This window comes from Globicephala melas, chromosome 15 (assembly GCF_963455315.2).
Source record: "Globicephala melas chromosome 15, mGloMel1.2, whole genome shotgun sequence".
In the NCBI taxonomy this organism is placed as follows: domain Eukaryota; kingdom Metazoa; phylum Chordata; class Mammalia; order Artiodactyla; family Delphinidae; genus Globicephala; species Globicephala melas.
Window position 1 is genome coordinate 63176837 of NC_083328.1, and position 25801 is coordinate 63202637.

Genomic DNA, 25801 nt, shown 5'->3' on the forward strand with positions numbered 1-25801 from the left:
AATAGCACCCCCACACACCCACACACACACAGATCACACTGGATAAAGCTATAAGAAGTGAAATACAGGGACTTCCAGCGGTTAAGACTCTGTGCTTCCACTGCAGGGGGCACGGGTTCAATCCCTGGTTGGGGAACTAAGATCCCGCATGCCATGCAGCCAAAAGAGAAAAAAAAATTTTTAATAAATAATAATGCTGTTTTTTAAAAAAGATGAAATATCATTTGAACAGATCTTTCGTTGAAAGTTCCCTGACACAGAATAATTTTAGTAATAAAATAATTTCAGTAAAGTGAAAATGGAAAGAGTTTAATTGCACCTTATAGACAATCAAGCAAGGAATTAAATTGGATTAAAGTTTGTTGCTCTTTTGGAGACATAGAGAATGTAGACAGAGAAGAGAGGCTTACAATGAAGCCCTAAGACATACCCATATGAACATTTGGAACATTCAGAGGTAAAGAAGATAGAGAGCGAGCAAAAGAGATGAGAAGGAATGGCCAGGGAAGCTGAAGGAAAACCAAGGGTATGGAAATCAACACCAGAGTCTTTCAAGAAGGAGGGTGGGGTCAACTGTGTCCACTGATACTGAAAGGTTGAGTAAGATGAGGACAGAAAAGTGACCAACAACCAAGTCCTTGGCTGAGTCCTCCTCCTTGACCCTTCCTCTAAATGCTGGAGCTTGCCAGGTCCTTAGATTTGTTTGCTTGTTTGGGGTTTTTTTGGCCTCGCCGAGCAGCATGTGGACCAGGGATCGAATCCAGGCCCCCTGCCTTGGAAGTGCAGAATCTTAACCACTGGACCACCAAGGAAGGAAGTCCAGATTTTTCCTTTTTTTTTTTTTTTTTTCGTTCCCTAGGTGATCCTATCCAATCCCATCTACATATTAACACCCCGCAATTTTACATTTCTAGCCCTGAACTCTCCCCAGAGCTCAACTCCTATAGCTAACAGCCTGGCAGACATATCCATTTAGAAGTCTAACAGGCATATATCTCAAAGTTAACATGTCCAGGGACTTCCCTGGTGGCTCAGTGGTTAAGAATCCGCCTGTCAGTGCAGGGGACATGGGTTCGAGCCCTGGTCCGGGCAGATCCCACATGCCGCAGAAGAACTAAGCCCATGCACCACAACTACGGAGCCTGTGCTCTAGAGTCCGTGAGCCACAACTACTGAGCCTGAGTGCCACAACTACTGAAGCCCGCGTGCCTAGACCCCGTGCTCTGCAGCAAGAGAAGCCACCCAATGAGAAGCCCAGGAACCGCAATAAAGAGTAGCCTCCGCTTGCTGCGACTAGAGAAAAGCCCGCGCGCAGCAACAAAGACCCAAGGCAGCCAAAAATAAAAATAAATTAAAAAAAAAAAAAGTTAACATGTCCAAAAAGGGGCTTCTGATATCCCCTCCACTCCCATCAGAACTTCTCCTTCTCTTGTTTTCCATAGCTCAGTAAATAACACCATCTACATAGCTGTGCGAGTCAAAATCTTGGGAGTCATTCATGACTCTCCTCTGCACATTTTCCTCCTCCCCTAAGCCTATTCATTAGCCAGTCCTGAGGTGTCACTTCCAAAGTCTCTACTGCTCTTGAATTCATTCCCGTCACCCTGTATCCACTGCAACCACCCTAGATTCATTTCATCATTATTGGTCACCCGAATTATTACAATGCCCTCTATAGTACTCTCTCTGCTTCCTCTCATATCATCCCTCCCACACTGATCCTTTTTAAGGATAAATTAGAGCATATCCCTTCTCTTTTCAAAACCTTCAGTGGCTCCTCATTTCACTCAAAGAAGAAGCCAAGGCCGCTACAATGGCCTATGTGACTCCCACATGCCTCTCCCCACTATCATCCTCCTTTCCCCCCACACCCTCCAGCCTCAGCTACTCTGTTCACTCTGCTGCACTCACACTGGTCCCTTGCTCTTCCTCAAACACACCAGGCATGCTTCACCTCAGGGCCTTTGCACATGCTGTCCTTGCTGCCTGGAACATCCTTACAGACATGGCTTGCTCCTTCATCTTCTTAATGTCAACATCACCATGGCCTCCCCTTGCCACCTTTTCTAAAATTGCAATGTCTCTCTGAAATACTTCCTTGCTTTATTTTCTCCCTAACACTATCCTTATCATACTTCTTATATTTCTGCCTTGTTGTTTACATGTTTATTATCTGTGTCTCCATTCAGCCTCCACCCCCACAAGAATGTAAGTTCCAGAAATCTTTGTGGACAAGAATGCTTATTCACTGTTATTCTTGTGCCTACCTAAAACACTGTCTGGCATAGTCAGTCTTATAAATATTAGTGAGTAAATGGATAAACAACCCTTTTGAGAAGAGGATCAGAAAAACACTGAAGTACCTGGAGCAGGTTATGGAATCCAGGGCAGTGAAGGTCAAAGATGGAAGTGACTAGAACAAATATATGTTGTTACAGTAATGACCTGGTAACTAGGGACCAGTTGATGCTGCAGGAGAGAAAGTGGACAATTGCAGAGCTAATTCTTCCAGTAGGTGAGAGGAGATGAAATCAGGATCACAGCTGTGGCTTTGGGAGGAGGTCACCTCCTCTGCTGTAGCAGGAAAAGAAGGAGAGCAGATGGTTGCAGAAGCTGGCAAGGCAGTAGACTGGATGGAGGAAGGTGAGGCTTCTATTTTCTCTATGAAGTAGGAAAGGAAGCCATTAGCTGGAAGGAGTGTGGAGGAACAGAGCAGGGGAATCTGAGGAGAGGGGGAAATGCATAAGCCTATAGGAGCTCGGCAAAGGGAGTTTATTGGAGGGGAGTGGGCTAACCCCCAATAATTTCTATCAAGTTCCCTCAACAATCACCTCCTCATTCTTCTGTACAGTGCTGAGCAAACGCAGTTTCCAGAGCCCTTGGGTCCAGACAGCCATCATGAGTTTCCCTCACCCTGGAGTTGGCAGCAAGGAGCGGGAGGCTCTCAGCTCACCTGCTCCCAGCCACCAGCTCTTCCAGTGCCTGCTTCAGCCGTGTGCAGGTCCCGGAACTGGGGCTGCGCTGCAGACTCTCAACCTCCTGCAGCCCCCGGTCCTGCGGCACCAGGTGAGAAGGTCAGACTCCGACCTCTTTTACACCACACCCTCATCCCGAGGCCCCGCCCACTCACAACTGCACCTCTTGGCCCCACCGTTTGACTCCAACTTGTTCTCTGTTCAGTTTTTCAAGCCCTCTGCTGGCTCCGCACCTTTCTAAGCGGAGCTAGGTCGCGAGGATGGGGTTTGCAGTCGGGGGCGGGACCCAGGGCAGAGAGGGCCCAGGCAGAGGCTGCACGCGTCGGCCAGATGCGCTCACCCGCCCCGCCCGGATGCGAGATCTGCCTCAGGTCCAGCAAGTGCGTGGCGAGGGCCACATCGACCAGGGGCGCGTCGTCCCGTAGCTGCAGACGAAGGCGGCGCATCAGCGGCTGCAAGAGCTCCACGAAGCTCAGCTGCTCGTTCCACTCGGGCGCCGTCGCCTCGCCGCGCAACGACGTCTCGCCCTGAGCGCGGCGGCGAAGACAGGCGGAGAGGGGTCAGCGCCGATCAGGGCCTAGGCCTCCGCCGAGTGAGGACGGGAGGGACTTACCTGCTGCCCCAGGAAAGACACCCGCACATAGGGGTCCATGAGGACGCGCTGGTCGTGCAGGGCGCGGGCCAGGCTGCCCAGCAGGCCGGGGCGCAGCGCCGGAAGCCCCTCGGCGCGGTACACACGCACTCGCAGCCGCGCCCACGGCCTCTCCGCTGCCACCCGACGCGGCAGCAGCAGGTTCCTAAGGGAGTCGGGCGCTGAGGGTCCCAGAAGCCCGAGGCTCGGCCCCTCCCCGTCTCCGCATCCCAGAGGCCACGCCCCGTCCTAGTCTCCCCCCCCCATCTCACCCCAGCTCACTTCTCGATGTCCGAACTGTGGCCAGGGCCCGGGGATGGCAGCGGAGGAGCCAAGGCCCCGCGCGCCCTCACGGACAAAGTGACCTTGACGAAACCTTTGGTCCCGGCGCGTGTATCCCGGGAGTCGTGCAGAGAAGCCCATTTCTGATAGAAGTGGCCATATGGGGACGGAGGAGCAGACCAGGGGTCAGGGGAGACCGGTGGGATGCGCAGGGTGGTCGTGGGGCTGCGATCCGAGTGCTGGACAACGGCCGGGGTTCAAGTCCAGCTCAGGAAGGAGGAGCGGCAGTGCGTGGAGGTCAGACGTCGGAAGAGATTGCTGTCTCACAAGTTAGTACACTGGGCTCAGGGCCCAGAGGTTCAGCTTCCCTTGGCCGTGCAGAGGAGTCTCAGTGAGGGGAGGGTTCAGTACCTGGCTGGTCGAAGTAATGCCCAGGTCCATTCTGAAGGTGCCTATCCGGGTGGCCATAAAAGGGAGGGTCTACGAATGGAAAGCCTGGGGAAAGATGGCGTTAGTCCTGGAGCTTCGGCATCTCCCCTTCTCTGACGGAAATCTCTCACCCCTACCCGCCTCACCGTGATCTCCAGCAGCAAGTCCTGGAGGTGAAGCCGGGTCTCATGAAATTCAAACAAGAAGTACTAGGTTGAAGTGGGGAAGCGAGAGAAGTGACAGAAGGTTATACGTGAAGGGTTCACGCCAGGTGGTCCCTGCCTCTGGCAAAGAGAACGCTCTCCTTCCCCACCCTTCCTCACCACCACCGCCCGCAACTCGGAGACCACACCTCTTTGCACCCTTTCCCGCAGAGCCCTTAGCTTCAGGCCCGCCAATAGGCTCGCTTCCACCTAGGCTACGCCCCCTCCACACAGTTCTTATCCTGGGTCCCGCCCATTCCCTCAGGCTCCCCCTTCCTTGGTTGCACCCACTTAGTTGAAGAAGGGGCAATTTGTCCCGCGCTGCGTGGCAGTCACTCGGCGTTGCTCCCCAACGCGCACGGCCACGTAGGGATTAATGTTGACTCCCTCCAGCTTCCGGGCCTCGAGTACCGTGACCCCCACCTAAAGGATGGGGAAGGAGGAGAAAAGGAAGCTAAGTCTGCCTCGGTACGAGGGAAGAACGGGTGTGGAGGGCGGGTGGTATTCCCCAAGGGTTCAGGCCTGGAGGGGGAGCGGTACCTGGAAGTCCTGGGCCCTGGATACCTGGAAGGGATCCCCGCGGGCCAGGCCCCGAGCTCGGCTGCGGAGAGGCTTACAGTCAGCTCTCACTTCACTTCCTCCCCTCCACCCCGCCGTCCACACACACACCCTTGCTTGGCGCTGGCGATAAGATCTCTCCCTCTGAAGATTCTGAGTCCTTCTAGCCTTATCTTGCCTCCATCTCAGTCCTACACTCAGAATTTGACTCATTCCTGGAGCCCTAAAACCATGCATTCATTCAACAAAGATTGAATGAGCACCTTCTATGTACCAACACTGTTCTAGGCACTGGAACACTGCAGTGAACAAAGGAGGCAACATTCCTTGCCCTCAACAGGATTTCATCACTTTCATGGGTTCCAGAGGCCATGTGTGAGCCAGTGTAACTGTGTGTGAATGTAGCAGTGTCTATGCCTAGGAATGAATGACCCTTGACCCCAGGATATCCACTCCCCCACCCATACCCTGAGACCATGTGTTTGTGAGGGTGGACAGGCACAGGCCTGCATGTATGAGTGAGTGAGGTTGACACACTGCTAGGTTATGGGAGCAGGTGCTCAGTGGGTACAAGTTACCTCTTGAGGGGGCTGAACGGGACGCCAGAAAGCTCCACATCAGGCTTGTCCTCCAGCTCCAGCTCCAGCTTGTTGTCCTCATCGCCCTGCGGCCCAATGCCATAGCCTGCGGCCCAATGCCACTGCCCACTGCTCCAGCCGGGCCTCCCCAGGCCTCACAGGAAAGGCCGTCAAGGAACATGTCTTGGACTTACCACCCATCTCTGGGCACCCATCTCTGACTTCCCTGACTCTAGGACCCACCCCTGCCCCTTGGTCTGACCCCTAACCTGGGAAACCTCTAGTTCCAGAATTGACCCCTGATTCTAGGACTGAGTTCTCACCCTGGAATTGGTCCAGTACTGATCCCAGACCCAGGGATGTGGGAGCCACATCACTGGCTCCCAATCCCAAGACTGACCCTGTAATCCCAGGTCATCCCCACATACTCACTCCAGCTCCTGGAAGCCCACATTGGGAATGATCAGCTCTGAGCTGGGAGAAGGAGAAATGACAGGAGAGGGCCATGCCTGACTACAGAGCTACAACCTGGGCAGCACGGGTCCAAGGGTCACCATATCCAGCAGATCCACAGTGGAATTGGGTACCACTTCTCTCTTACCAAGGCCTGCCTGGGCCTTGGTTAGGTGGGTGGGAGGGTTACCTGTCCCAAATGGGTGCTCCAAAATCCTCTTCTGCCCAGGCTCCAGTTTCACCCTCTGGGGGCTGGTACTTCAGGTCAAGTTCCACCTGGACCTAAAACCAGATACACAGTAGGCCTTGGGCCCCTCAAACTACCCTGATGCTAAGAAAAGCCCAAAGACAATGCCTTTTATTCCACCTATAAACAGAGACCCTCCTGGCCTGCATCTCTGATGACTTGTGGTTCCTCTATGATCATTAATAATAGTGAGTACTCATAAGCTATCAAGGGTTTCCCTGGTGGCGCAGTGGTTGAGACTTTGCCTGCCGATGCAGGGGACACGGGTTCGTGCCCCGGTCCGGGAAGATCCCACGTGCCGCGAAGCAGCTGGGCCCGTGAGCCATGGCCGCTGAGCCTGCGCGTCTGGAGCCTGTGCTCCGCAACGGGAGAGGCCCACGTACCACACACACAAAAAAACAAAAAACATAAGCTATCAAGAGCTTACCTGATGCAAGTAACCTCTTTAAGGGGGCCAACACAATTCCAAAATTCTCTCATCGCTCTTGGAAATCCATTAGTGTGGCCTTCACAGCTCTGCGTGATCTGGCCCCTGCCAACATTTCCAGTCCCATCCCTTATGGGGTCTGCTCCTGCCCTGCACCCTGGTTATGCTCTCTCAGGGCGCTGGGCTTTTGCATATGCTGGTTCTTCCGCCTGCAACATTCTCTCCTCCCACTTATTTATCACCTATCGTATCCTTCAATTCCAAGCTCAAAGATTACTTCCTCAGGGAACCTTTTCTGAACCCCAAATAGGTCACATCCCTCTGTTATACATTCTCCCAGCCCCCTACCAGCTCTTTTGTAACACCAATCGGTGTCAATTTTACATTTATTTGTGTGAATATTTGTTTAGTGTTTGCCTCTCTCTTCAGATACGGAGCTCTAAGAGGGCAAGTCCTTATCTGGTTTTGTTCACCACTCAATCGTCATTGCTCAGCACTGCACTTGGCTTATACTCAGAGCTCAGCGAATGACAACAGACTGAATGAAAAGCTGGACATTTTGTACAACTCCACATAAGGTAAGTGAGGAAACAACCTAGAGAAGCTGAATAACTTGTCCAAGTTCTCAGCTGGGAAGTGGTGGACTTGAGATTTGAACCCAGGTTCATTTCTACCAGGCTGTACTGCCCCTCCATGAAACACCAGGAAAATCCAGCCGGGTTCATCTTCGTCCCCTACAGGAGCTGCGCCTGGTACGGGGTCAGGGAGCAGCACGGAGCTCCTTATCTTCCCTTGCCACACAACTCTGGCCCTCAGAGCTGAACCCGAATCTTGGCCTGGGGGCTGTAATGAAAGGCGCCCTGGCTCAGGGGCCTTGTTACCACTCCTGTCTGGGTCTGGGTTTTCCCCCCGGAGAAACGGAACCCTCTATCTAGAGGGACTCTCAGGCTTGGGGGTGGCAGGCTGGGGGCTGACGGAACTCACTGGGGACACGCGCAGATTCTCATCCACTAGGGCCTCCTGCAGCACCAAATGCCCTGCAGTCTGTAGCTGCTGCAGGGATATCACCAGCGTCCCCAGAGACCTGGGGGTGTGGCATGAAGCAGAAGAATGACCCAGGAGGATGGTCGCAAGCCACCCTCTACCCCTACTTGCATCCTTGGCTCCCCAGGCCTGCTCACCTGGGGCTGAACACATGGCTGCAGTTGACCACCTGTACAGACAGTCACTCCCCAGCCAGTGGAGCCTCATAGTGTGGCCAACGGAACAGCTGGGAATTGGAGGAACCTTGTGACATCCAATGCTGGGCTGACACTGACCCCTAATCCAGAGTCTGAAATAGCAGCCAACCCTAAAAACTGAGAGCTAACTCTATGACTGATCTCCTAAACCTGGAACCAACCCTCCCAAACTAGGGCTGATCTGGGGCTGACTACCAATCAAGAACTAATCCCCCCCAGTCTTGATTCTGACTTGCCCAAACTGAGTCTAACCTCTTTAGCCGGAAATCAACCCCACCTCCTGAGACTATACCTCCCAAAGCCAGGAATAAACCTCCCAAACCAAGGATGGACTCATATGGGGCACAGATCAGCTTCTCCCCATCCAGAATCCAACCCCACTGACCTCACCGATATCTGCTTCTTGACCACAGTGAATTCTCCTTGTTTTCTGGATAAAACCTGCTCAGAATTGAATCTAGTCATTTATCAGCTCCTCCCCACGCACACAAAAAAATCATCCCTCCATTCACTCTTGGCCCAGGGTCTAATCCCCCTGGACTCACCCTTAAAGAGACATAGAAGATAGGGAGGGAGGGAAGCAGAGAGTTGGAGACATTGGACTTGGGGAGAAAGGGGACAGGCTGTAGAGATGCCTAGGGATGGGGTGGGGGGCCTGGAGAATGGAGGAACTGGAGCTCTCCAGTTCCAAAAATTCTCAGAGCACCCCTGCAAACCTTACCTCGAAAGCTGAGCCTCACCCGTAGGTCATGGGTGCCCGGCAGCCCTGTCAGTCACCGCACACACACGGTCAGAGCCATTGTCCCAGGGCCAATGGCTCTGCCTCTGCCTGCTTGCCCTCCTGCCCACCTGCCCACCCACCTGAATCGCCTCTGACTCACTGGACTCACCCAGCAGGTTCAGCAATCCCTGCCCTTTAGTCAAACACAAAATCAGCAGGCCTGGGGGTCACGGGTAGGGAGGAAGTGGGAAGACAGAGAGATAGGGGTAAGGTCCCTGTGGTCAGTTCAGTCCTCCCTGCCTGCACCAGCTTCAGCCTCCTTCCTGCCTCCTTGTAGGGTGGGAGCTGCGACAGGGTGGGGATGGAGGCAAGGGGAGAGGGCCAGACCCCAGGCTGGTCTCTGCTAGCCTGTGAGGACTCAAGGACATGGGACCTCATGTTGTTCCTTGTTCACTTCACCGTCCTCAATGCCCAGCTCAGGGTCTGGCACATTGCAAACCCTCAAAACACGGCCCGAATGGATGTATTAATAAATGAATCCCCTAGCTCCCAGCATTAGCATGGAGGCACTCAACACATTTATTGAATTAATGAGTGACTGAATGTGTGTCCCTAGCTTGTACATAGCAGGTGTTCAAAACACTTCTTAACCAAAAGCTAGAGGTCCTTCACTTGGGGTTTACTGGTGGTTTACTGGTGAGTACTGAACTCCAGGGCAGGATTTTGGAATTCTAATCTTTGGTCTCAGGAAAATCCTTTCCGCTCTCTGGACCTATTTGCCTAGCTGTGTAATATGCACAGGATGAACTGCACTGCTTTTCAAAGTATGGTCCCTAATCAGGATCACACATGTGGTTGTTAAAAATGCACATTTTGGGCTTCCCTGGTGGCACAATGGTTAAGAATCCGCCTGCCAATGCAGGGGACGTGGGTTCGAGCCCTGGTCTGGGAAGATCCCACATGCCGCAGAGCAACTAAGCCCGTGCGCCACAACTACTGAACCTGTGCTCTAGAGCCCGTGAGCCACAACTACTGAGCCCACGTGCCACAACTAATGAAGCCCGCGCGCCTAGAGCTCGTGCTCCGCAACGAGAGAAGCCACCGCAATGAGAGGCCTGCGCACCGCAATGAAGAGTAGCCCCCGCTCGCTGCAACTAGAAAAAAGAAAGCCCGCGTGCAGCAACAAAGACCCAACGCAGCCAAAAATAAATAATTAATTTTTTTAAAAATGCACATTCTGGGACTTCCCTGGTGGTCCAGTGGTAAAGAATCCACCTTACAATGCAGGGGACGTGGGTTCGATGCCTGGTCGGGGAACTAAGATCCCACATGCCTCCGGGCAATTAAGCCCACATGCCACAGCTACTGAGCTCGCGAGCCTCAACTAGAGAAGAGAAAACCCTCGTACCACAACTAGAGGGGAGCCCGCGCACCGCAAGGAAGAGCCTGTATGCCACAACTGAGACCTGACACATCCAAAAATAAATAAAATATATAAATAATAAATAAATCTTTAAAAAAAATACATGAAAATTCCTGCGCCCACTCTAGAAATGCTAAAGTAATATCTCAAGGTGTGCCTGGGAACCTGAATTTCTATAAGCTGCACTGGTACTATCCTGTTACACAGCAGGAGTTTGGGAACATATGGTCGCTTGGCTGTGATCATGTGTGATTCCTCATTCCCTTCTAGGTGACTCAGATGATCTGAGTGTGGGTATGGAGATTGGTGGGTACTGAATTCTCACCCCACAGACCCCTGGTGAATATGGGTCTGGGAGAGGAACCCACAGATCCCTGAGGTCAGAGTTCTCTGGCCTAATGACTAGGATGAGAGGAGGGGCCTGAAGGGTTGTAGAGCAAAAGAGACTAAGAAACTAAAAAGACTTTATTGAGAAGTGCTGTGGGTGATCCCTTGCTCCTTAACATTTATTCATTCACAGATATTTGAGCACCTACTACATGCTAGGCCTATCTAGGCGCTGGAGGATACAGTAGTGAACAAAACAAAAATCCCTGCCTTCATAAAGTTTACTGCTGTACTGGGAGTAACAGGTTATGGAAAGAGAGGAAGAAAGGAAAGAAAGAAAGAAAGAAAGAAAGAAAGAAAGAAAGAAAGAAAGAAAGAAAGAAAGAAAGAAAGAAAGAAAGAAAGAAAGAAAGAAAGAAAGAAAGAAAGAAAGAAAGAAAGAAAAGGAAGGAAGGAAGGAAGGAAGGGAAGGAAGGAAGGAAGAAAGAAAGAAAGAGAAAGAAAAAGAAAACACATAGCATGTCAGTAATAAGTGCTAAGGAGAAAAACAAAGCAGGAAGGGGGACAGAAATTCTTTTACGCAGAGTGCAGTTTTGGACGGGGTGTTCTGGGAAGTGCTGTGATGTCACTGCTTGCTTTAACCTGGGAAAGAATAAGAGAGACTGCCAAGGCTCCCCAGTGACGTCACGACTAGCTCTGTGACTCCACACCAGAGCGTTCGGCGGAGACCCTGGTCTCCTCTATGAAGTCAGCAGCCAGGCCCAGATATAGGGGAGAGGGTTGGGTCAGGCCGCCGGGCACGCTGGCTGCACGCAGAGTCCTTGGGGTACCGGCGGCGCGCACCTGCTGAGGGAGGGCCGAGGGCCTTGGCGGCTCAGGCGGTGATTCTGGCGTCCGTGAGGGGGGCAGCCCGGGGTCAGGATGCAGCGAAGACCCCGCCCGGGCTCTGCCGCGTTCCCGCACAAGCACACGCCCAACTTCTACAGCGACAACAGCAACGGCTCTATGAGCATCACCTCGGGGGAAAGCTGCGGGCACCGGTCAGCTGGGCCGGAGCCCGGGGAGCCCGAGGGCAGAAGAGGCCGGGGCTCTAGCTGCGGTGAGCCCGCCATGAGCGCTGGAGTGCCCGGAAGAACCACAAAGGCTGAAAGCTCTCGGCTGAAGCCGGCGCCTCGGAGCCACAGTGGGCCGACCGCCTCTGGCGCGGCAACCGTGAGGGGCGGGGCTTCGGGTGCGGGCGGGGTCGAAACCGGGGGAGAGAAGGGGCCTAAGGGGTGGGGCTTGGCGCGGAAGCGGGATAAAACTATCTGGGCGCCTCCTAAGGGGCGGGACCTGTAGGGTGAAAACAGGAGGTACTAGATAAGATGCCCCAAAGGGGGGCCTCGGTGTGGAGGACTGTCCTGGGGAGGGGCGGGGAAAGTCCTGTGATTGGGCACCACTGAGGAGGCGCGGCCTCGGTGTTAGCTTGAGTTGGCTACCAGGGAAATGGGGCCGTATCAAGACCTAAGGCTGGGGGCGGGGCCACCGTTTGGGAGGTGGGACCACGTCTAGACTGAGCTTTCTGGGCGCGGGGGTGTCAGAGTGCTGCGAGAGACCCGGGATGGGGCTGCATTGGGACCAAAGCCCCTGAGGCTGCTCTGCTTCTGGGCTGGGGAACCTGCGGCCAGGTGCCGGGGAAACAGCGGGCCTGCGGTGCGCAAGGCCTCAATGGAGCCCCTTGGGCTCCCGCAGAACCGGCTGGCTCTCCCGGTGTCCCTGAGGAGCAGCTCGACCTCTCGACTCTGGATCCGAGGCAGGAGATACCTCCCCCGCGAGTGTCCAAGAGCTTCCTGAGTACGGGCCAGGCCAGCCCAGATCCCCTCTGACCCTCTGGCCCCCCTCTCCGAATTCCATTTCTCACCTCTGGGGCCCTGGTTTCAGTTCTGAGCCCCCAGCCCGTGTCTGATTCTCCAGCTCTTTCTCTGAGCCCGATCCATCTTCCCTGAGAATGAGAATCCAAATCATTCTCCTCGCCCGCATCTAATTCTCCTAGCCCACACCGCTGTTCCTGAGTCCCTATCCCCGAGCCCCCTTCCTAAGCCCCTTCTGAACCTCGAACACCACACTCTGTGAGCCCCTCACCTCTCCCCCTCCCTAAGCCTAGTCCCTTCTCTGAGCCCCCTCTCTTCTCCTCAGGCCCACTCTTCCAGGTGCTGAGCGTGTTGTTATCCCTGGTAGGAGGTGTGCTGGTCAGTGTGTACAGGTCAGAGGGAGGGAAAGGGGAGCCCCAGGGGCTGCTCCTTGAGGGGGTGGGGAGCAGGGCCAGACCCGGCTGCGGCTTGAGCCGATTCACACCTGTGTTCACAGGAGCTGGGTCTAGGACACTGGGGTGGGGTCCGTGGGGTTCGCTAGGGTATCGGGGCCTCAGCCTCCCTCCGGTTCTTTAGGGAGGTCTGTTCCGTCCGCTTCCTGCTCACGGCTGTGTCACTGCTGAGCCTCTTTCTGGCAGGTGAGAGGGCGGTGAATTCCCTAGGCCCTAGCCCTGGCTGCTTTGGAGGCAAACGTGGTACATTTTCTCCTGTACCCTTCAGCCCACTCAGTCTCTTCAGAGGCTCACAGCTCCTCACAGTCCCCTTCAGAGCCTTCTAGTCCCCCCCTCAGACTCAGCCCCTTCAAGCCTCTTCTCTCCCCACTGTCCCCTTTATGCCAGGGAAACCCTCTCCCTTCTCTTCCCCTGAGACCAGCCCCCTCTTTCTCCAGCACTCTGGTGGGGACTCCGGTACCTGGCCCCTCCTTTGGAGAATGTGAGTCGGGGAGACTGTCCCGGGGTGGGTGGTTGGCAGGCTGTGAACCTGCAGGTTGTGTGGAGTCCCCTGGGCCGCTGGGAGCAGGGCAGTGCTGGAAGCTGTAACCCTAAGGAAAGGCTGGATATAAACAGGAGATTTCTGAAGGATTGTGCCCAGAGGTGCTTGAGGGTCTGTCTCTGAGAGGTCCTGGAAGGGCAGGGCAGGGGGGCAGGGGTTGGCAGTCCTCAGAAGCAAGGTCCTTTGAGTCTGGCCTCCCACACTGAGGTGGGAACAGAGGTGGGTGGGAGCTCAGCAGCACTGTATTTTGTCCCTCCCTCCTCCCTCCAACAGGAACCTAAGGAGATACTGACTCTAAGGTGAGAGAGAGCACCTGGGGTGGGGAGTTGGGGGCCTCAAAAGTGCTGAAGTGTCCAGGGGGACAGGGAGCCAACTGCACCGTGCCAACCTTCTGTCTGCAGCGAATACCACGAGCGCGTGCGCTCCCAGGAGCAGCAGCTGCAGCAGCTCCGGGCTGAGCTGGTTAAACTCCACAAGGAGGTGTCCAGTGTTCGCGCAGCCAACAGCGAGGTGAGCCCCGCAGACTCATCCTGTTCTCAGAACCAGGTCCAGGAGCTCGGGCCCCAGGAGCCTGGCCCCGTGGCTCTGCCCATTGCACAGTCCCGGCCCACCTTGCAGCTCTGCTCCCTGAGTCCTGAGCCTTAAGGCCCTGCCTAGAGCCCCGCCTTTGGAATTTCTCCCGGGGCCCACAAAGTCTATCCCCAGAGAACTCTGCCCCACTATAAAAGCTGCCCGCAAGCCCCGCCCCTCCAGGCCCCGCCCTCTCTCTTTTCAGAGAGTGGCCAAACTCGTATTCCAGAGGCTGAGTGAGGACTTTGTGCGGAAACCCGACTATGCGCTGAGCTCTGTGGGTAAGACTCAGAGACACAGGCAGAACTATGCACATGAGCGGCTCCAGGAGACCAACCTCAAACAGACCCTGCCCCAGCTGTCAGTCAGGCCTAGGAGCCCCTGAGTGGTTGCTTCTCCCTGCTCCAGGAGCCTCCATCGACCTAGAGAAGACGTCCCCCGACTACGAGGATGCGAACACTGCCTACTTCTGGAATCGCTTCAGCTTCTGGAACTATGCGCGACCGCCCACGGTTATCCTGGAGGTGGGCCTGGAACCTAGATCCCTGAACGGGACCTGGGGCGGGACTCTGGGAAAAGGACCCCCGCAGCTCCCCTGGGGTGGGACCTGACTGAACTGAGGGCGTGGCGCCAGGCGGAGCCCTGCTGGGCAGAAGTCCTGGAGGCAGGGCCTGGCTTGTTTGGGGTGAGGCTCTGGGTGAGGCCGAGAACAACGTGATACTGAAGAGACCTGGCCCTACTAGGTACTGGGGCCCTGGGCAGACACCGGGCTGGGGTTGGAGGACTGGGCGGGGCCCATGATGGGGTCAACCTGTCCTGTGGTTCTGATGGGCTGTGTGTCTGTCTGCCCGCCTGCAGCCAGATGTGTTCCCTGGGAATTGCTGGGCTTTTGAGGGCGACCAGGGCCAGGTGGTGATCCAGTTGCCGGGTCGTGTGCAGCTGAGCGACATCACTCTGCAGCATCCACCGCCCAGCGTGGCACACACCCGGGGAGCCAAGAGCGCCCCGCGTGACTTCGCAGTCTATGTAAGTGGGGCTGAGGCCAAGGAGGTGGGGGATTTTTGCCTAGAGAGCACAAGGCAGTCATGAAAACTGAGACTACTGAGTCTTTGCTCGCTCATCCATAAAATGGAGATACTACCACTTGCCTCTCAAGGCTGCTGCAGGTTATAATTATAACCATATTCAAATATTAGTTATGGTTTATTGAGTGCTTACTCTGTGCAGAGTACTTTACATGGATTATATATCCTTGCATCCACACAACAACCTATGAAGTGCAAGTGGTCGAACTAAAATTTGCAACTTGATTTCTTTGAGCCCACATTCCACACTATACTATCCTAACACCAAAAAATAAATGAGAATATGCATACAGATACTGAACAGAGTTGGTGCTAAACAGTTACTCTCCCTCCTCCACCTGTGCCTCACTGTTCCTCCACTCATTCTTCACTTACTAGGGCCTCCAGGTTGATGATGAGACTGAAGTTTTCTTGGGGAAATTCACCTTCGATGTGGAGAAATCTGAGATTCAGACTTTCCACCTAGAGGTATGTTTGTCTCACAGTGAAGGAATATTGGGGAGGAAGGCAGTCCTTGGGAGACCAGGCCTTGGCATGATCCATTTGTCTCCCCAGAATGACCCCCCAGCTGCCTTTCCCAAGGTGAAGATCCAGATTCTAAGCAACTGGGGCCACCCCCATTTCACATGCTTGTATCGAGTCCGAGCCCATGGCATTCAAACCTCAAAGGGGGCAGGGGACAGTGCCACAGGGGGGGCCCATTAAACATGCTGATTGTTGGAGTAGAGTGGAGGTCTATGCTGAAAGAAGCTGGATCAGTGCTGGGAGGGCTATTGCGGGAAGAGGGGTGTGTGGCGCTCTAGTTGCCTTTGGTATATAAACATGGTTGGGGGGTCTACCAAAACGCCCTCTTTGAGGGCGCAGCAGTAGATGATGTTTATGGAGTGTTTACCATGTGCACAAGACAGTACTCTGGACGTTATATGCCTTACCCTAACTAATCTTCACAGCCACAGAGGCGGAAGCCACTCAGGTCAGGAAAGTTGCTCAAGGTCACACAGCTAACGAAGAGCTCAAACACAGCAGGACCCCAAGCCTACCACCCTCTTGCAGAGCTGCCAGTCAGCATGAAGCCATGCTTGTGCACCTCAATTCTCACCCCAACTCTTGCTAGGTGCAGGTGGAGGAGGAACTACCCCTTCAGGTAAAAACTAGGGAGACTTGAGAACCTCTAGGAAGCATCTGAGTCAGAGTTGATGCAGGCCTGGTCGCCTTTACTCAGGTTGTCTTTACTGGGACCTGTGTGCACGACTATGCTAGGCACAGTACAGGTGGTCTAGTATTTACCAGTCCCTGCCCTCAAGGACCCTGATAGGGGAGAGACGATGCTCCAGAAAAATGGGAGAATTCATTGATCCAAGAACTCTTCACTCTAAGGGTCAAAAGTAGAATGGGAGGGAAAAAGAGGGAGGAGACGGACATTAAAGGGTTAATGAGTTCTGCCCAGGCCAAGAGGAGAAAAGGAAAACAAGTGTGAACAAAGAAACATGCAACATCTTGACTATTAGGATCCTTTGTAGTGTGTTCATGTTTTGGAAGAATATATAGACTATTAACAGTGGTTACACCTCTAGAAAGTGGAATGCATGAGTATGTGGGGGGAGTGGAACATGCATCCATCTGTTTAAATTTTGGGGTTATTACTCTTAAAGCCTAAGGTTTTCTAACTAATGAACTAATACATCTTTTCTAGAGGGCAACTTCATAGTAAGTACCAAAAGCCTTAAATTTTTTTTGCAGTACGCATGCCTCTCACTGCTGTGGCCTCTCCCGTTGCGGAGCACAGGCTCTGGACGCGCAGGCTCAGCAGCCATGGCTCACGGGCCCAGCCGCTCCGCGGCATGTGGGATCTTCCCAGACCGGGGCACGAACCTGTGTCCCCTGCATCGGCAGGCGGACTCTCAACCACTGCGCCAGCAGGGAAGCCCCAAGCCTTAAATTTTTTTATACTTTTTAATCACTGCAATTCCACTTCTAAGCATGGATCCAAAGGATACCTAGGTATAATCTAAGTTAATACTTTAAGGATGTCCATCCTACTGTTGTTCATGAAGGAAAAAACTGGAAATAGTATCTAAGAAGACAAAGTACACTACAAAAATAATATGGAGACAATAGAAATGGTAATATAAGGGAATGTTTAATGTCATGAAAAGTAAATAATGATATATGGATAATTTCTTAAAAAGCAAGCTAGGAAAGAAAAAAAAAAAAAAAAAAAAAGCAAGCTAGGTTGGTATACATAAAAATTTTTAATTTCCATATCCGAAGAGTTACATAGACCAAAAGATACTATAACTGAAAAGACAATAGCCTTGGAGGAAATATTTTCAACATGTATTAATAACTGAATAACTGTAACAGAATAAGGGCTATAAGGACAACAACAACAATCTATAAAAAGGCTGTTCAGAAGAAATACAATCGACAAATAAACATATAAAATGATACCTAGCCTTCATAAATAAATTCAAACTAAAAATGAGATTTTTTTTGCCTGTCAGATTAACAAAATGGGTAAAAAATTGTTATGAAAGGCAATTTATAATATCTATTAAAATGTTAAATATTCTTATCTTTTGAGCATTTTCACTTGTAGGAATAAATCCTTCAGAAACATTCCTGTAAATGCACAGATAAATGTAGAAGGATATTCCTTACAGCACTGTTTGTTATAACAGAAGAAAACTAGAAGGGACCCAAATCTTGATAAATTAGGGATTGGCTAAATAAGCTATAGTACACTCATACACAGAGTAATACACAAGCATTAGAAAAAATGAGGTCAGCAGTAAGTTCTAATGGATAAAATACCCAAAATATAATAAAAACAAAGTGCAAACAGTATAATATCTATTTAGGGAAAAATCTGTCAGACCTAGAAAATACACCCTGCACAAATAGATGTATAAAATACACCTGCACAAATAGATGTATAAAATACATCTATTTTATACAATATTTATATTTGAAATAATTTTGTACTAACTAGCACACATTTTAAAAACATTTAAAGCATACTAAAATAGTATGTATGGTATGATCCCAATTTTGTAAAACAAAAAAACATGTATCACTAAAAGTATGCATAAAGTATTAAAAAATATGCACCAAATATTTTATTGGGACATAGGAGTTTGGGTGATATTTATTTTTTCCTAAAATGAATATACATATTTATTTTCTAGTAAGAAAAAAATTAGCTATTAAAAAATTTAGGCTTATAGCCCATTTTTAGGACTAGAACCACCACTGCTCCATCCCTCCAGGAAGTCTAGCATAGCTCCTGCTCCATCTTAAAACTCACCCCTCCCCTAGCACTTTCCACCTTGTCTGTGTTCACAGCTCAGCTCTGCTCTGAGGCAGGGCAGGCTAGGTGTTTGGCTTACATTCAGTCTTTGCATTTTCAAAAACAGAGTCAGTGTCTCTAGATATGTGACCAGGAATACCCAATTTCTTTGAGTGGGGCTATTATATCAGATGAATCCTTCACTCAACAATCTCTAAGGTCAACAAATAAGCTCAGAGAGGAGAAGTAAATGTGGCTAATAGCAGATTCCCACCCAGAAACACAGAGTGGTAGCAAAGTGTGGTCTTCATTGATCTTTATTGAATGAGAGGCTCCAGGGACAAGCAGGTGAGATCAAGAGTGGCTATAGCAAGTATAAAAGTAAGCATAAAAGTATAAAACATATAAAAGTATAAAACAGGGTTGGGGGACCTTAGGAACACAGGACTGAGAACTGGCCACAGTCTACCCCTCCAAGGGAATCTAGGCCTGAGGGACCTGTGCAGGGCCCTTGGCTGCAGGTGGAAGTGCTTTGAGTGGGGCCCAACCTTGGGCCTTGAAGTAGGAGACCAGTTGCGTGGGTACTTCTGCAAGTACAGTCTGCGCCAGTGCCTCTCGAGGGGCCTGCCAAGGAGAAGAGGGGCAGGTTCAGTGATGACCCATGACAGCTTCCCCAGGTCTACATTTCATACCCCAGAAAGGATACAAAATCCAACACCCAACCCTGCCCCAGGCTCAGATGAAAGGGTAAGTATCCCCACTCACATCAGGGAGAGGTGGAAGACTAAACTCCACCTCTCGGTGGACAAACTCCACCGAGCTTGTCCCTACTCACATTCTGGAAGCGGCGGTAGGGCACAAACTGCACTATGTCACGAGCAGCTGCCTCTCCGGAGCGTGTACGCAGGGGTCCACCATCAGCATCCAGCTGCTCCATGGCCTCGAAGTCAGCGCCACCCACACCCACGATGATCACTGACATGGGCAGGAAGGAGGCACGAACCACAGCCTCACGTGTGGCCTCCACATCTGTCACAGCACCATCGGTCAGCAGCAACAGCACGAAGTATTGCTAAGGGCAAGTTCGTTCATATACTGAGGCAGACCCTCTAAACATTCCAGCCACATATTCCCACACTGACAAGAAGCCTCCTGTTACAAGGGAGGCCCTGACCAAGTCCCCTCTCCCCACCCACTACCTCCCATGACCCTCACCGAGGCCGTCCTCTGATGTGCAGCCTGGGCTGCAAACCTAGCCACATGGTTGATGATGGGTGCAAAGTTGGTGGGGCCATAGAGCCGAACTTGGGGCAGGGCCTGGCGGTAAGCATCCACAATGCCCTGGATGCCTAGAGAAGAAAGGCAAAGAATACTGTAAAATACTGGGCCTGTCAGGGTTCAGCTAGTCCTGACATCACTCTATACTGGCCAAGGAGATTTAGGAACCTGGGTGCATTTCATTCAATTATCCCTGTAACCCACAGTTCTACCCACATCATCCCACATCATTGGGTAGAACATCAGTTCTACCCAATCATCCCTGTAACCCACAGTAAACCCAGATTAGGGGGAATCCCCTGAACAAATCTAGGAGTGCTGAGAGCATCAGATTATAACCCACTTAATAAAATAATGAATTATAACCCATTTAATAACATAAGAATCCACAGAGATATTAAATAATGGGAGAGAAGAAAACGTTCTTCCTTAATAAATGTAGAAGGAGAAATTATAGAATCATTTGACAATCAGAGATAACTGATTCAGGCAAGGATCATCAATGGATTCTAAAACTAGAGGGTAAAAACTGATGAGTGATTGGATATTTATACAGCCTCAAAGTATCCTCCCAAAGGATACTTATTAATTAAAAGGGAAAAAAAACAGACTCACACACCTATGGTCAATTACCTTTGATAAAGGAGGGAAGAATATACAATGGAGAAAAGACAGTCTCTTCAGTAAGTGCTGTTGGGAAAGCTGGACGGCCGCGTGCAAACCAGTGAAGTTAGAACACTCCCTCACACCATACACAAAAATAAACTCAAAATGGCTAAAGACTTAAATATAAGACAGGACACCATAAAACTCCTAAAAGAGAACATAGGCAAAACATCCTCTGACATAAATTGTACCAATGTTTTCTTAGGTCGGTCTCCCAAGGAAATAGAAATAAAAGCAAAAATAAACAAATGGGACCTAATCAAACTTACAAGCTTCTGTACAGCAAAGGAAACCGTAAACAAAATGAAAAGACAACCTACAGACTGCGAGAAAATATTTGGAAATGATACGACCGACAAGGGATTAATCTCTAAAATATACAAACAGCTCACACAACTCAGTAACAAAAAAAACAACCCAATCGAAAAATGGGCAAAAGACCTAAACAGACACTTCTTTAAAGAAGACATACAGGGACTTCTCTGGTGGCACAGTGGTTAAGAATCCGCCTACCGGGCTTCCCTGGTGGCGCAGTGGTTGAGAGTACCCCTGCCGACGCAGGGGACACGGGTTCGTGCCCCAGTCCGGGAAGATCGCACATGCCGCGGAGTGGCTGGGCCCGTGAGCTGTGGCCGCTGAGCCTGCGCTCCGCAACAGGAGAGGCCATAACAGTGAGAGGCCCACGTACCACACAAAAAAAAAAAAAAAAAAAAAACCGCCTACTTATGCAGGGGACACGGTTCAAGCCCTGGTCTGGGAAGATCCCACATGCCGTGAAGCAACTAAGCCCATGCACCACAACTACTGAGCCACAACTAATGAAGCCTGCATGCCTAGAGCCCGTGCTCCACAACAATAGAAGCCACCGCAATGAGAAGCCCGTGCACCACAACGAAGAGTAGCCCCTGCTTGCCACAACTAGAGAAAGCCCACATGCAGCAATGAAGACCCAATGCAGCCAAAAATAGATACATTAAAAAAAAAAAAAGACATACAGATGGCCAATAGGCACATGAAAAGATGCTCAACATTGCTAATTATTAGAGAAATGCACGGAATTCCCTGGTGGTCCAGTGGTTAGGACTCTGTGCTTCCACTGCAGGGGGCATGGGTTTGATCCCTGGTCGGGGAACTAAGATCCCGCATGCCACGTGGCACGGCCAAAAAATAAAAATAAATTAATTAAAAATGATTAAAAATTAGAATTAAAAAAAAGACGTGACACATACACACACACACACACACACACACACACAGTGGAATACTACTCAGCCATAAAAAGGAGTGAAATATTGCCATTTGCATCAACATGGATGGACCTAGAGATTATCACACTAAGTCAGTCAGAAAGAGAAAGACGAATACCATATAATACCACTCATATGTGGAATCTAAAATATGATACAGGGACTTCCCTGGTGGTACAGTGGTTAAGACTGAGCTCCCAATGCACGGGGCCCGGGTTCAATCCCTGGTCAGGGAACTAGATCCCACATGCATGCCGCAACTATGAGTTCGCAGGCCACAACTGATGAGCCTGGTGGCCTCAATTAAGGAGCCCACGAGCTGCAACTAAGGAGCCCGCCTGCCGCAACTAAGACCCAGCGCAACCAAATAAATAAAAAGTGAAATATTTTAAAATATGATACAAATGAACTTGTGTACAAAACAGAAACAGACTCACAGACATAGAAAACAAATTTATGGTTAACAAGGGGAAAGGGGATAGGGGAGGGATCAATTAGGAGTTTGGGATTAGCCAATACAAATTACTATACATAAAATAGATAAACAACAAGGTCCTACTGTGTAACACAGGGAACTATATTCAATATCCTGTAATAAGCCATAATGGAAAAGAATATGAGAAAGATATATATGTGTGTGTGTGTATATAAACTGTATTTATATATATAAACTGAATCACTTTGCTGTACACTGGAAACTAACACAACATTGTAAATCAACTATACTTAATAGAAAGAATTTTTTTTAATTACATATAAAGAAAAAAACAGCAGTGGTTGAGAGTCCGCCTGCCGATGCAGGGGATACGGGTTCGTGCCCCGGTCCGGGAAGATCCCACATGCTGCGAAGCGGCTGCGCCCGTGAGCCATGGCCGCTGAGCCTGCGCGTCCGGAGCCTGTTGCTCCGCAATGGGAGAGGCCACAACAGTGAGAGGCCCGCGTACCGCAAAAAAAAAAAGAAAAAAACAGACTTGTATAGTAGAGAAACCTGGTAGACTCTACCTTAACCAAGTGATCGACGTTAATATGACTTGTAAGAGGATAAATCAACATCATGTGCCTCCTGAATACACAGCATGGCTTCTGTGGTATTCCCACCAAAAATGCATAATTTGAATCTAATTATGAGGAAATATCAGGTAAACCCAAACTGAAGGACATTCTACAAATGATCTGGCCTTTAACCTTAAAAAATGTCAATATCATGAAATACATGAAGAACTCTGGAAGACAACTGAATGAAACGTGTGATCCAAGATTTTCTTTTGCTATAAAAGAGGACAACTGGAAAATTTTGAATAAATTTTATAGATTGAGTAATAGTATTGTATTGATGTTAATTTCCTGATTTTGAGAATTGCACTGTGGTTATGTAAGAGAATGTCTTTGATTTTAGGGAACACTGAAGTATTCAGGGATAAAGGGCCATGCAGATGATGATGAGTGCAAAGTTGATGGGGCCATGGAGGCAAACTTGGGGCAGGGATTATTCACCACAGTTCTCGAACATTTCTGGAAAAAAAATGTATATATAGAGAGAGAGAGAGAGAGGAGGAAGAGAGAAAATCTGAGTGAGAGAATGACACAGCAAATGTGGTAAAATGTCCATGTCTGAGGAATCTGGATGAAGGTAAACAACAGCCCCTGTGACCCAGGCCCTGACCCCGGATCCCCAGTGACCTGAATCCCTGTAATTATTCTTGCAACTTTTCTCTAAGTCTGAACCCATGTCAAAAATAAAAACCCAGGTCAGATCAGGTCAGGTCAAGTTTTCCACTTCAGCTTGTTGCTCTTGTGTGGGTGCTAGGGAAACACTGGGTTTGGCCCTCTCTAGACAAAAGAGTGTGGGGCAAAAAGTACCATGAATAGAGCTGCAGGGAGGCACCAAGGCTTCCACTGATGCCCTGTGAGCTTCTAGGCAAAGATAATAATGATAATATAATAGCTCTCATAGTTTAGAGAACACTTAGTATATGCCAGGCTTACTGCTTCAAACTTTATATGCATCTTCTTAAATACTCAATATCCTATAATATTTAGTCTTATTATGAAGCCAAAGCACACAAAAGCTAAGCAACTGGCCCCAAGTCATATGATTAGCAAGTGGCAGGATGAAGATTTGACTCCAGAGGCCTAGCTCTAAAATCCACTCCTCTGGCCAATGGAGTCAGGTGTCTATCTCCCCACCCCCATTCTCCCTTGCCTCTCTAGATATACCTTACGCTGGAGGATCGGGGACTTACCTGCACAGTAGGGGTTATTAGGGTTGAAGTTCAAGGCAAATTCATGGGAGACCTGAGGGCAAGAGAAAAATGAGGTTCTTTCCCCATGACCACTTTTGTGCTAAGAAAAAGGGCATTATGGTATGTACCAAGCAACATACAGGAGGTATTCAGTCCTGAGCATTTGTTATATACATGCCTGTAAGGATACATCCCTGCAACTCCGGGATGCCAAGCAGCAAGTTTACCACATCCCCCAAAATCAGGACCCTGAAACTAAAAACAGGAGTAGGGGAGGGGAAAAAACACTCACCTGCCAGTCAGGGGGTACCTGGGCCCCAAATCCAAATGCTGGGAACAGCTTGTCCCTATGGGAAGACAGTGAATGGGGGAAGAAGCAGTGAGAGGACCATGAGCCCAGAGGCTAAAGCATCTGCAGGAAGTGGGGACGGGCAAGAGACAAAGTTACTTACGAATCATAGTCCTGAACCACACTGCCCACACTCCACAGTGCTGTCAGGTACTCATTGACCCCTGTTGGGCTCAGGTAGTGCAGGGAATCAGGTGAGGAAGGGTCTCCATTGGAGCCCGTGAAGTCCACACCCACCTGGGAGAAGAAGAGGAGGGGAGCTGAAGGCCACCTTGCACCCTGGATCTGTTCTCCTGCCCCTGATGAAGCAACTTACAGTGAAGTTGATTTGACAGCCTCCCATCACATAGTCCAAGAATGAATATTCTGTTTCTACCTGTAGATGAAACCATGGTCATAGCTGGAGTGAAGGGGTTGGGGTCACGGAGCTTAGAAGTCAGAGACTGGGTCACATGGGCTATTGTCTCACCTGACAAATCTTGACACAGATAGTTCCAGAGTTCTTGTAGCTTTTCTTTTTCTGCTGTTTCTCAAGGTGGATGCATTCAAACTCAGCCTGGTAAGGAAAGAAAAATTAGAGTAGGAAACTTCTAGAGCATTAGCTAGGATTGGAGCTGCCCTGCCCTCCCTCTCTTCCTGGAGCTGTAGCCCCTAGGCCCACCTCAATACCCCTGAGCCAGCACTCACTGGGACTGCTTGCAGCTGGGCCAAGCTGGTGTGGAAGGTACCAATGAGGTCATGTGAACCATCACTGTCATAATCTGAGCATCGCACCTAGGAGGGAAGGTGTGTGTGTGTGTGTGTATATAAAGACCAGGAGGCAAGTGGCAGGTGAGAATAAATCCCTCCCCAGGCTCTCTGCCCCTGCTCAGTCCACTCAGGAGGCAAGCTCCTCACCTGGATGGGTGTGTTGGGGTCTCCCCCACAGAAATGTTGAAGGGGAACAGAGAAGCGCTTCCAAGTAGGGTTCAGGTTGTTCTTGATGACCTGAAGGTGGAGGGCAAGGCCTCTAGTGAGCTCTGCGTTGGCATGTGGGGAGCTGCCATTCTTCTTACCCATATGCAGACTCTTTAGCCCTGTGCTCCAAACCCTGGTAATCACAAGCCCCAGGAGATTCTCTCCTACCCCATCATACCCAATCCCAGGGGTCTCACACCTCAGATCTGTATGCCAGGTGCCATTTCCCATCACCCTGATGGAAAAACTCCAAGAACGGATCCGATTTTCCCAGGAAGTCCTGTCAATATCACAGAGACCGCAGTTTAGACTCAGGCACCTGACAACCACTATGAAAGACCTTCCCACCCTTCCCCTTCCAACACACCATCCCTGTCCGCTTAATTCTTGAACTCCCAAGACCTCCTTCCACACACACCTTCTTATCTAGGTTTCTGGCCTCCACCTCCATGGTCACTACACGACTATCCTTTAGCTCCTGAGCTGAGACCTAGGTAGGGGAAGAAGCAGGAGACTGTACCATCTCATGAATTCCTCATGGATATAAGTACACAACCACCCACAAACCCCAGCAGAGTTCCTCCTTACTGTGATGGTCCCTCGCCCAGCAGGTTTTCCAGGCTTCAGCATCAAGGGTAGAGTTAGTATCCGACTGGACACAATCTGGGGCAGAGCAGGGGTGGGTGGGGTACCAAGGTCTCAGACAAGGCTAGGTCCTGTTTGACCCCAACCTCCAAGTTCCAAGCAGTCTGGTTTATCTGACAGTGCTCTTACTTAAC

The 25801-nt window shown here is 50.5% G+C and overlaps 3 protein-coding genes across 11 annotated transcripts in view; 1 reads left to right on the forward strand and 2 right to left on the reverse strand.

The window, feature by feature from the left end:
* The window catches only part of LOC115839187 (fer-1-like protein 4), a 49569-nt gene extending 40794 nt beyond the window's left edge, over positions 1 to 8775 (reverse strand). Inside the window, 13 exon segments of the mRNA XM_060285321.1 lie at positions 2540 to 2574; positions 2954 to 3054; positions 3209 to 3502; positions 3589 to 3772; positions 3889 to 4057; positions 4275 to 4391; positions 4394 to 4526; positions 4812 to 4943; positions 5061 to 5121; positions 5657 to 5800; positions 6300 to 6391; positions 7768 to 7867; positions 8765 to 8775. Of these exon segments, the coding sequence (XP_060141304.1) occupies positions 2540 to 2574; positions 2954 to 3054; positions 3209 to 3502; positions 3589 to 3772; positions 3889 to 4057; positions 4275 to 4391; positions 4394 to 4526; positions 4812 to 4943; positions 5061 to 5121; positions 5657 to 5800; positions 6300 to 6391; positions 7768 to 7867; positions 8765 to 8775 (1573 nt within the window).
* A 2505-nt stretch (positions 8776 to 11280) lies between these two features.
* Positions 11281 to 16086, forward strand: SPAG4 (sperm associated antigen 4). Its single transcript, XM_030830755.2, has 12 exons — positions 11281 to 11726; positions 12227 to 12328; positions 12671 to 12737; positions 12922 to 12983; positions 13235 to 13278; positions 13612 to 13637; positions 13740 to 13848; positions 14114 to 14189; positions 14317 to 14432; positions 14767 to 14934; positions 15372 to 15461; positions 15549 to 16086. The coding sequence occupies exons 1-12, from the start codon at positions 11417 to 11419 to the stop codon at positions 15696 to 15698; spliced, it is 1320 nt and encodes a 439-aa protein (XP_030686615.2). The 5' UTR covers positions 11281 to 11416; the 3' UTR covers positions 15699 to 16086.
* Positions 16087 to 18583: 2497 nt separating this feature from the next.
* LOC115839285 (RNA-binding protein 12) overlaps positions 18584 to 25801 on the reverse strand; it is a 37072-nt gene continuing 29854 nt past the window's right edge. For 8 of the 9 annotated variants that reach the window (XM_030830746.2, XM_030830745.3, XM_030830744.2 and 5 more), the window contains 13 exons: positions 25611 to 25685; positions 25441 to 25512; positions 25222 to 25302; positions 24963 to 25052; positions 24753 to 24839; positions 24535 to 24621; positions 24382 to 24441; positions 24169 to 24302; positions 24009 to 24063; positions 23717 to 23768; positions 19498 to 19631; positions 19118 to 19354; positions 18584 to 18906 (listed from right to left, as the gene is read on the reverse strand). In XM_030830746.2, coding sequence (XP_030686606.1) covers positions 18766 to 18906; positions 19118 to 19354; positions 19498 to 19631; positions 23717 to 23768; positions 24009 to 24063; positions 24169 to 24302; positions 24382 to 24441; positions 24535 to 24621; positions 24753 to 24839; positions 24963 to 25052; positions 25222 to 25302; positions 25441 to 25512; positions 25611 to 25685 — 1305 coding nt within the window. In that variant the 3' untranslated portion in view covers positions 18584 to 18765. The remainder of the gene's footprint in view (positions 18907 to 19117; positions 19355 to 19497; positions 19632 to 23716; positions 23769 to 24008; positions 24064 to 24168; positions 24303 to 24381; positions 24442 to 24534; positions 24622 to 24752; positions 24840 to 24962; positions 25053 to 25221; positions 25303 to 25440; positions 25513 to 25610; positions 25686 to 25801) is intronic. The other variant, XM_060285770.1, reaches the window with a different exon arrangement.

Bases quoted from the DNA above. Each gene is read 5' to 3' on its own strand.
- SPAG4 (XM_030830755.2), top strand. From the start codon at position 11,417: ATGCAGCGAAGACCCCGCCCGGGCTCTGCCGCGTTCCCGCACAAGCAC. The intron at 11,727-12,226 runs GTGCGGGCGGGG...GGGCTCCCGCAG, and splicing joins CGTGAGGGGCGGGGCTTCGG to AACCGGCTGGCTCTCCCGGT. The intron at 14,935-15,371 runs GTAAGTGGGGCT...TTCACTTACTAG, and splicing joins CGCGTGACTTCGCAGTCTAT to GGCCTCCAGGTTGATGATGA.